The following is an 11,251-nucleotide window of genomic DNA, read 5'->3' as shown; positions in this document are numbered from 1 at the left end:
TACCAACATACATGTCAACAATTCACTCATGAGTTTAGTCACAGATCACCCAAGTGTCACACGGTCACACAGCCACTTGGTAACTGACTTTCAAAAATACAAGTTGCGGACTGCCGTAGTCTTATGGCAAAATACTCCGAGGGTCATCTCCACGTGGGGCTCATCAGAATCGATAATCTGTGTATGAGGCATTTTTTCTACATATAGATTATTGTGATCTTTTAATTCTTTCATTACTGACATAATTCACTTTCTTACAAGTAAGAGACTTCAATCAGTTTCTCTTGTTTTCAGTGTATTCACTGAAAATGTGCAACGTCAACCAGACTGAAGTCACAGAGTTCCTGCTCCTTGGATTTAAAGGTCTATATAAATACAAATTTCTGCTCTTCATCCTATTCCTCTTCTGTTACCTGATGATACTGGCTGGAAACCTCCTTATTATAGTGTTGGTGTCCACCAATCACAACCTCAATACCCCAATGTTCTATTTTCTCAAGCATCTAGCTGTAGCCGATATCCTTTCCACTACGACCATTGTGCCCATGATGTTAAATGTAATTCTATATGACATGAAGGAGGTGCCAGTGAGGATCTGCATCTTCCAGCTCCATATGGAATTCATATTTGGTTTTAGCCCAATTATTCTGCTCACTATAATGTCTTATGATCGGTACTTGGCCATTTGCAGCCCAATGTGCTACAATTCTATAATGCAACCTCATGTTTGCTTCAAGATGGTTCTTGGCACCTGGTTTTGGTACTTTGTAATTTCCTTTGAGATAATTTTTGTTTGGCAGCTGGAGTTTTGTGGTAACAACACAATAGACCACTTCTTCTGTGACTTTGGGTTACTTCTTGAATTGACTACCTCCGATTCTCACCTCTTGACTTTAGTTGACTTTGTAATATCCATCATTGGAGGTGTCATCCCTTTGGCTTTAATTCTTTTCAGCTATTTGAGTATTTTCTTCGTCTTAATGACCCTTTCGTCCACCAGTGGCTTGTCAAAAGCTTTCTCCACATGTGGCTCCCATCTCACCACTGTATGTATCTATTATGGAACGCTAATCATAATTTACATGATACCATCCAATGACAGATCATCGAGCACAAACAAGTTTTTATCTCTGCTGTACATTGTGATGTCTCCAATGATGAATCCCATCATTTACAGTCTGAAGAATCAGGAGATCAGGAGAACTCTTCAACAAATGTTCAGAAAATGTTAAGGATATACTTAAATGCAGCACACATATTTATGAGACTATCTTAGCTGATTACTGTATTTTCAGATTGGGAAAGTTCAGAAGTATAGATTTGTCTTCTGGATTTTGCTTGTGAACAAATGATCCGGTTTCGAAGACATAAAATCCAGAAACTTTATTTGATTCCAATTAAAAACATGTCATGGCTGCTATTTGCACCCAGCCGGTGTTACCGGAGGAAGATCGCCTGAGGAGGACGTGAACGCGTTTCGAACAGTGAGGAGATCTTAGACTCAGTATGACCTCTACCTGTAACCAGTCAAGTACAAGTAAAACAAGTGCCAGTTAATTAAAGAAAAAAAGACAAATGATAAATAAATGAAAACAAGATTAATACAAAAATAATAAATGTAACAAAGACAGTGAATAATAAACATTAATCATGAACTCCCTTTTAAGATTTAGTCCTGTTGGCACATGTGTATCCAAAAGAATGGTCCATAATGCCTCTCTATCACACAAGCATTTCTCCCTGTTACCCCCGCGTGAGTGTTTTATTATTTGTTCTATTGTGAAAACACTGCAATGTGAGGTGTCCCTGTTATGGAAAGTGACTAAATGCTTTGTTGCATTAGAAGTATTACGAGTTGTAGTTTGTTTAATATCATAAAGATGTTCCCATATCCTTTCTTTTAATTTTCTAGTTGTAGAACCGACATACTTTAAATTACAGAGTTTACATTCTATCACGTACACCACATAATCCGAGTTGCAGTTTAAAAATTCATTGATTTTGTAACTTTAATTGTTGATGGAATTGAAAAAAACAGAAGTTTTAGAAGCGTGAGAACATGTTTTACAAGGATGCTGCCCACATTTGTTGTAACCCTTTGTGGATAACCAATGACTCGTTGAGGAATTTTTATCTTTACAAGAATTGTAAAAGCTCGGGGCCAAAAAATTTCCTAAAGTAGGTGCCCGTCTGGAAACAATTCTGAAACTATTTCCCAGAATACATCCTTGATGCTACCATTCCTTAAAATGTTCAAATTGCAGTGACCTATATCTGAAATAGATCTGAAATAAGTGCTATAAGTGAGAACTAAGGAAGGACAAACAGATGACTAATTACTCTTAAACTTATTGGGTGTTTTGATGGCTTGGGAACAGACGTTGGAACCGTGTGAATTAAAGATTCCCTCGATTTTTTTTTATTGGTAATATTAACAGCATGGTCAATAGTCCAGTTAGGAGAATTTCGTTTTTTGAGATGATGTCTAATAAGTTGTGTTTCTTGTTTAAACAGTGAATCATTACTGCAATTTCGCTTGGCTCGGGTGAGTTCACCAACAGGGATAGACTTAACGTTGTGGAGAGGATGAAAACGGTTCCCATGCAAAGTTGTATGTAAACTTTTCATTGGGCAGAATTTTCACTTTCTTGGCCTTTGTAGCATCTGGTGTGTTACAGAGGCCTGATCAAGAGGCCACAAAAATTATTCTGTTCCTAGTGTCATACAGTAGGCAATCTTTCATATAGTTTGTAGCATGTTATAGGGACCTGATCCATATAGTAGGGGACCTGACTTTGTGACTGGAGGTATTTTTTGGTTTTGCGTTATCGTTTTTTGCTACTTTTCTCCCCAGAGCAATAACTTTTTTTCCATCAATATGGCTATGTGAGAGCTTGTTTTTTAAGGACGAGTTGCACTTTTGTATGTCACCATTGGCTTTAACATATCTTGTCCTGTAAAGTGAGAAAAAATTAAAAGTGTGGTGAAAGTGCAAAAAAAAGTGCAATCCCACTTTTTTTGTTTTGTTTTTTTACTAGGTTCACTAAATGCTAAAATTGACCTGCGATTATGATTCTCCAGGTCATTACGAGTTCATAGAAACCAGAAATTTCTAGGTTCTTTTTTATCTAAATGGCGAAAAAAAAATCCAAGCTTTGCTAGAAAAAAAAAATAAAAATTGAGCCATTTTCCGATACCCGTATCGTCTCCACTTTTTGTGATCCCTGATCGGGTGAGGGCTCATTTATTGCATGTCGAGCTGACATTTTTAATGATATCATTTTGTTACAGATACGATCTTTTGATCTCCCGCTTTTGCATTTTATTACAGAACCTTCATGGAAAAAATGCCCATAAGTCAATCAATTACTATTGAAAAGACAATATAATTTTGCGTAATGGGCAAAGACTCAAATAGACAATATGTACAGGGACAATTGCAAATATAATTGACACACAGAGAAAAAATGAATGATTAAAAATCCCAAGAATATATAGAAAATGGAAAATATTCTTAATTAAGTGCTACAGGATATTTGGATACACAGAGAAAGGCATACATCCAGACCAGGCTGCACATGTAGGGCACAAAAAGGACACCCACAGGTGGGAAGGGGGAAAAATTGAATGTAATAACAATCAATAAACGGCTGCAGTGTATGCTCGTATGTGTATTGCATTATCCCCAGCTGGCCTATGACTATTAAAAAGACTTCATGGTATCACCTAATGCTAAGATGGAAGTGTTAATTGATTACCTGTTCAGACCAGAAGCACACCCACCCGGTGCATCCACCCCGACGCGCATTTCGGCGTGATGGCCTTTCTCAAGGGATGATGGGAAAGGGGAAGTGCTGAGATTAAAAGGCCAAGTCCACCAATAGTTAAGTGTGACTATAGATTGATATATGGGCATTTTTTCCTTGAAGGTTCTATAATAAAATGCAAAAGCGGGAGATCAACCTGGCCTGGATTTATGCCTTTCACTGTGTATCCAAATAATAAAGAATATTTTCCATTTTCTATATATTCTTGGCATTTATAAAAAATGATAATAAATTTTAATTCTATAGCACTGACTAGAGATGAGCAACTTTGCCTTTTTTCGGGTCGAGTCGGATTTCATGAAACCCGACTTTCGCAAAAGTCGGGTCAAACAAAATTGGCCGACTATAGGGAAAAGTCGGGGTCCGACTGAAACACGAAACCCAATGCAAGTCAATGGGGAAGCAAAGTTGGCAGTGAGTGGAGGACAGGAAACACACCTACAGTGCCCATTTCAATGCCAACAACATCAATTCTTATTACTGAAGCTTGTCAACCTTAAATTACTTCATAATAATAGTCACGCATTGAAAACTGGGGGTTATTTGGCTAAAGTTGTGGGGGGTAGGGCTAGCTCCAGGTTTTCGTGTGCCCTGGGCCAAAGAGTGTCAGTGCACCCCTTTAACACATACCACAACTCATGATGCTTCGGTACACCACAGAAATATAGGTATAGTACAATGACACATACTTCACTGCTTACATGACATGACTGATATCTATTTTAAATTGCACAATAGCTAAAAAACAGGACAGTGTATTACTCCATACAGTATTATGGCCACCACATTGTGCGCCATACAGCATAATGAGCCACATATATTTCTCCATACCAAATAATTAGTCACATATAATGTTCCATACAGTATCTGATGAGCTCCAGATAATGCTCCATATATAATGGGCCCCATTTGTAATGCTCCAGTGTATAATGTGCCCCTTAGATGTTGATCCAGTGTCTGATCTGCCCCATTTACATTGCTCCAGTGCATTATGGGCCTCATGGATTCATGAATGATGCTCCAGTGTCTGATGGACTCCAATAATGCTCCATATATAATGAGCCCCATTTGTAATGCTCCAGTGTATAATGTGCCCCTTAGATGCTGCTCCAGTGTCTAATCTGCCCCATTTACATTGCTCGAATACATGATGGGCCTCATGGATTCATGGATGATGCTCCAGTGTCTGATGGGCTCCAATAATGCTCCATATATAATGGGCCCCATTTGTAATGCTCCTTTGTATAATGTGCCCCTTAGATGCTGCTCCAGTGTCTGATCTGCCCCATTTACATTGCTCCAGTACATGATGGGCCTCATGGATTCATGGATGATGCTCCAGTGTCTGATGGGCTCCAATAATGCTCCATATATAATGGGCCCCATTTGTAATGCTCCAGTGTATAATGTGCCCCTTAGATGCTGCTCCAGTGTCTGATCTGCCCCATTTACATTGCTCCAGTACAGCATGGGCCTCATGGATGATGCTCCAGTGTATCATGGGCGCTAATAATGCTCCATATAATGGGCCCCATTTGTAATGCTCCAGTGTATAATGTGCCTCTTAGATGCTGCTCCAGTGTCTGATCTGCCCCATTTACATTGCTCCAGTACATGATGGGCCTCATGGATGATGCTCCAGTGTCTGATGGGCTCTAATAATGCTCCATATATAATGGGCCCCATTTGTAATGCTCCAGTGTATAATGTGCCCCTTAGATGCTGCTCCAGTGTGTGATCTGCTCCATTTACTTTGATCCAGTACATGATGTGCCCTATTTTTAATTAACCCAGGCATGGTATGTGAAAAGAGCTCCATGGAGTAATCTGAGGTGTCTGCTTCCACATCCTTCACTTTTGGGGTGGGTGAAGGACACAAAGAAAGTGTCATGATCCAGTGTTGGATCTGGCGGTATTAAAAGCACAAAGTGAACTTTTTTTACTTTGGTTAAGTTCAAAGGTGTTTTGACTGTCCCCGGTGGTGGTTAGTGGTATTGCACCTTAGGTTAGGTTGCACTTAATTATGGTTCAGGTGTGGGGCTCTATAAATGGGTCTCAGGGTGTTCACTCACTGCTGGTGATATTTCTTGCTGAGTTGTTGGAGAGCCTGTTGGAAGGATGGAGCTGGATAGGAGTCCTGCGCAGTCAGCCAGAGAGAACGAGTGCCAGCTAATGGTGTCTGCAGGAAGGACTGGCATGGCCTGGTGGAGTCGCAGTTTATGGTGTCGGCGGGAAGTGCGGGCATGGCTTAGAGGAGTGGCGACTAGGAAGAGAGTTGCACTCAGCATGCTCGACTTGGTTGCTGAGAACTGGACTCGGGCATGCTTGGATTCTTGGCAGAGGCTGGACTCATCTTGGGACTCTGTGTACTGGACTGCTGCAAGTGGTGATGGACTCTGCTCCCAGGCTGCACGTTGGTGACGGATCCAGTTATGGTGATGGATCAGGGTGGAGGAGAAGATGCACACAGGTGGTGGGCTCTGTTGCTAGGAGCGTACGCAACAGAGCAAAGCTAAGTGGTGTTCCCCCTGTATTGTCTCTTTCCTCATGTGTGTTGTTAGTGCAGTGGTGGGATTAGTCTCCGCACCAACCCATTCCCTAGTGAGGGTTTAGGGTCAGGGCGAGCAAGGGCGTTGAGGTACGCGTGCGGCGCCCGGTGCGGAACCGGCATAGGGAATGTTAGGAGTGCAGGGACACTGGCTCAGGGGAGTGCAGGAGGTCTCTGTGTCCCCATTCCCTATCGCAGGGCCACCATTGTTAAAGTTACCCAGGTTCCCCCCTTATTATTTAAATTCGCCGTACTGGAGGCGGTGTTTCCAGAAATGTATTTATAATGTGTAATACCTAAATTCGCCAGGTGGAGGCGGCGTATCCACCTGCACGTTCTATTATTTAAATTCGCCCCACTGGAGGCGGTGTATCCAGGGTCATGTGTGTTATGGGTTCGCCTTGCGGCATCATCTGCGACCTGACACACGTGATCATGACAGAAAGTGGTTGCTCCTGACCAGAAGCCTGCAGTTACGACTCAGTGCTTGCATTTTTTACAACTTCAGAATAGGAGGCGATAGAGCTGGAGGCTGTTTCAGCAATGTAAGCCACAAACAGTTCCTGATACTCTGGCTTTAAAAGCAGTCTACCTACTCCCAGTAAAGGGAGCCTTACAGGCCTTCCAGAGCTACACCATGACGCTGGCTCAACACCTCCTGCCTTAGCTGCTATTGTGTTTTTGGCACTACCAACAGATGCACCACCACCACCACCATCAGTACCAGATGGCCCTCCATGCCGACATCCGCGTCCTCTTCCACCATACTTCCTCATGTTTTTGAAAATGGACTCAAAATACCAGCAGATATATGGTACTGTATCATAAGCATACAGCTCTATACAGTCTATGGATAACAGTAAATCTCCGTATATATTTCATGAGGCATACAAAGATGCTCACAGGCTCAGTATGGATTACCCAATAAAATAACAAGTTGAAAAAGGGTACAGTATCACCAGATAAAAGGTGTATATATAGTATAGTGTAAACATTCTGATTCTCCATATTCATTTCAGGAGGCAGACAAAAACGCTATCAGGCCCAGTATGGATTACACAAGAATATGAAAAGCTGTAAATGGGTTATGTAACACAAGCAAACAGCTGTATACAGTGTTGGGGTAATCTTAAAGTTCCAAATATATTGCTGGAGTAACAGACAGACGTTTACAGGCTCATTATGGATTACACCAGAATCTAAATAGCTAAAAAGGCTACTGTAGCAGAAGCGTTCTGCTGTATACAGTGTTGGCCAAATTGAAAATATCAGTATATATTTCCGTAGTCACCCTCAGACGCACACTCAGTTTGGTTTTGACCATAATAAAAAATGTTGTAAAAAAGTTCCTGGATAACAAGATAGCAAGTATATATTTTTTAGGGTACAATTGAAATCTCTGTATAAATAGTCCCGTAATCACTCTCAGATGCTTACACAGTATGGATTGGACCGTAATGCTAAATGTCGAACAAAGGTACTGTATAACAAGACACAAGCTGAATCGAGTATAGTGTAAAAATTTGTTTCTCCGATTCACTGTATATATAGAAGGTGTAACCCACACACGCTCACTCACTATGGATGATGTAGGGAAGGTGGACTGACAAACAAACCAGCCTGTAGTGAGAAGCAGAGGTGTAGCGCAGTGTAAGTGTGAAACCGCTAAGATAAAGAGAAAGGGTGCAGTTTTAGCTTGCCCATTGGAGGGAAGTGGAGAGTGTAGGAGTGGGACTGAATAACTGCCATTGGTCAGAGAAACTGTTAGGTGATGGTGGGCGGAGTTACCCAAACTGGAAGTATAAAAGGCTGAGGGAAGGTTCTGGAAGAGTCAGTCAGCGAAGGGAGCACAGTAAAGAGGAAGTTCTGCTGAGGAAATAGAGACAATGGAAAGGCTCCAGAGAGGACTGACAGTTGAGGCGGTCACGGGGGGGTGGGCCAGAGGACGGTAGCAGCAGACGAAGATGGCCTGGGGCTTTCATACGGACGGTGTGCTCAGACTGGTGCAGCGCTGTGGTGGTTGGGCCTAGGCCAGCGACAGTGGAAGAGCCACAGAGGACGCCACGATTATAGTTACAAAGGAAGTGAAGGTACCGGGGCCTGTGTACAGAGAAATGTGAAAAGGCTGTGGTGAATTACTGTTGTCGACAGAAGGATGGGCACTAAATACTGACCTGTTCAATACAAACTCTGTCTCAGTCTCATGTTTTTCTGTGGCAAGAAGAGAGTCTCCCCCCCACAGTTGGTTATCCTACAGATGATACCTTAATACAAATTTGTGAAATAAGGTAGTGTATCAGCACATACCAGGTGTGTCCAGTCAAGGGTTAAATTTCCGTCTATACTTCCGGAGTCAGACACAGACATTCACAGGCTCACTATGTATTACACCAGAATTAAAAAAGTAGAAAAAGGGAAAGGTATTCATAGCGTACATCAGTATACAGTAGAGTTGAGCGAAACGGGTCGGTTAAATTCAAAAGTCGGCGACTTTCGCTGAAGTCGGGTTTCATGAAAAGAAACCCGACCATAGCGTGAGGGTGGCCACGAGGTCGGCAAAGTCGTGTTTCAAATGATGCTTCCAGTGCCCTTTTTCAGCTAATGATGGAGGACGCACACTGTGGGCAACGCGATGACATAGGCATTGGTCACCACCATCTTTGAGAAGGGCATGTAAGTGATTGGCTGGCTTTGTGTGGCATCACAGACCCTTTAAAAGGGTGTGCACGCCGACCGCCATCTTACTTCTGCCGATCTTAGCATAGGGAGAGGTTGCTGCTGCTGATTCAGAATAAGGGAGAGCGTTAGGCAGGGAAGAACCAAAAAACTGCTTCTGCTGCTAGCGATTTTGCCTGTACAACACACCAGTTAGTGTGCAGTGTAAAGGGAGGCTCTATTTTTGTGCATCAGCTCTGCTGGTTATTAGGCTGCCTTATAATGCTCCCTGATAGCTGCATTGCTGTTTTCACACTGCTGTGCAAACTGCTTTTTTAAAAGCAAAAAAACTTTTCTTCCTCTTTTCTGCACAGTTACCAAGAGTTCATTTTTCCACACTTTTGTGTGCAGCAGTCCTGGTTATTAGGCTGCCTGCTGCCATACTTGGACTGAGAGCTTCATTGTCAGCTTGCTAAAATCTCTAGGGAGATTCAAATTCTCCCCAGTCCTATATAGACATTTTATACACCATCCAATTTCAGCCTGTTATATTGAAGTGTAATCTACACTGGGCCTGAGATAATAGTTCAGTGTCCTCAAGTCTGTAGGGAGATTCAAATTCTCCCCAGTCCTATATAGACATTTTATACACCATCCAATTTCAGCTTGTTATATTGAGGTGTAGTCTACACTGGACCTGAAATATTAGTTCAATGTCCTCAAGTCTGTAGGGAGATTCAAATTCTCTCCAGTACTATATACACCTTGTACCTTGTATTACAGTACCATATTGCTGGTGGTATTTTGGGTACATTTTCCAAAAAATGAGGAAGTGTGTTGGAAGTGGCCGTGGAAGTGGGTGGGGGTTGCCAGCTGGTAATGATGGTGTTGGTGGTGGATCTGCTGGTAGCGGCAAAAGCACAATAGCACCTAATGCAGGAGGTGTTGAGCCTGCATCATCGTCTGGCTCCACAAGGCCTCGAAGGCTCCCTTTTCTGGGAGTAGGTAAACCACTTTTAAAGCCGGAGCTTCAGGAACAAGTTTTGGCTTACATTGCTGACACAGCCTCCAGCTCTATCGCCTCCTCTTCTGAACTTTCAAAAATTAAAAGCACTGAGTCGTTATTGGAGGCTCATGGTCAGGAACCACACCTTTCCTTGTGCCCTTCATCGCTAAAGTAAAGGATGTGGCAGGCCACACTACAGATTACTCCATGGAGCTCTTTTTACATACCATGCCTGGGTTATCAAGTCAAATCATGAATTCCCCAGTCCAAGAAGAATCTGACATGGAGTGCACTGATGCACAGCCACTGCTAGATTTATCTGCTGGTACATTCACTCAGAGCACTACATTGTCCTCGCAGTGTACTGAGCCAAAATCTGACCCTGATGAAACTCAGGTGCCCCTTCCCGCATACTATACCACCTTACATGGTGACACAGAGGAAGGTGCATATGACATTGAAGAGGAGGTGATGGATGACCCAGTTGTTGACCCAGATTGGCATCCATTGGGGGAAGAGGGTGCCGCTGCCAATAGCTCAGAAGAGGAGAGGAGCATCCGCAGCAGGCATCGACATCGCAAAAGCTGTTATCTGTCAGGCCCGGAGCAGTCCAAAAACAGGTTACAAAAGCCAAAAGAGTTGCAGGACAGCTCGGCCAGACGGTCAAATTAGCACAGCGTGCAAGGCCTCAAAATGTCTACCATAGTAGGAAGAGTACAGTGTGGCACTTTTTTGAACAAAATCCTAATAATCAGGCAAAGGTAATCTGTAAGAAGTGCGCAAAGACTGTTAGCCGAGGGAAAAATCTGAGAAATTTGAATACCAGTTGCATGCTTAGACATTTAACCACCATGCACTTGCAAGAGTGGACGGACTACCAAACCTCACGTACCACATGTGCAACTGCTCCCAATGAAGGTAGTCAGCAACGCTACATCGTTTCCCCCACTGTAAGCCCATCGGTTAGCATACCACCAACAGCAAATGTTGAGATGTCGTTGCAAGGCCAAAGCAGTCAGGGAGTCACAATGTTATTACTGTGAAAGACTGAATCTAGGCCATCAGAAAGAACACCAACTCCATCACCATCATCAACCCTCTCTCAGTCCGCCATGTCCACAGCTAGTTCCACCATATGCAGCTCTCAAGTCCAGCTCACCCTACCAGAGACTATGAGTAGGACAACAAAGTACTCATCCTCTCATCCACGTACAC

The 11,251-nt window shown here is 42.8% G+C and overlaps 1 protein-coding gene across 1 annotated transcript; it reads left to right on the top strand.

Annotated features, from left to right (window-relative positions):
- Positions 1–308: 308 nt before the first annotated feature.
- Positions 309–1,232, top strand: LOC141049932 (olfactory receptor 2D2-like). Its single transcript, XM_073546774.1, has one exon. The coding sequence runs from the start codon at positions 309–311 to the stop codon at positions 1,230–1,232; it is 924 nt and encodes a 307-aa protein (XP_073402875.1).
- The last annotated feature ends 10,019 nt before the right edge of the window (positions 1,233–11,251 follow it).

Source organism: Dendrobates tinctorius, unplaced genomic scaffold (genome assembly GCF_039654945.1).
Source record: "Dendrobates tinctorius isolate UK_male_01 unplaced genomic scaffold, ASM3965494v1 ptg000151l, whole genome shotgun sequence".
Classification (NCBI taxonomy): Eukaryota; Metazoa; Chordata; class Amphibia; order Anura; family Dendrobatidae; genus Dendrobates; species Dendrobates tinctorius.
Note: the sequence above shows the minus strand (reverse complement) of the source record. Positions and strands in the feature narration are given on the sequence as shown.

Excerpts from the sequence above, each read along its gene's own strand:
- LOC141049932 (XM_073546774.1), top strand. The coding sequence starts at position 309 with ATGTGCAACGTCAACCAGACTGAAGTCACAGAGTTCCTGCTCCTTGGA.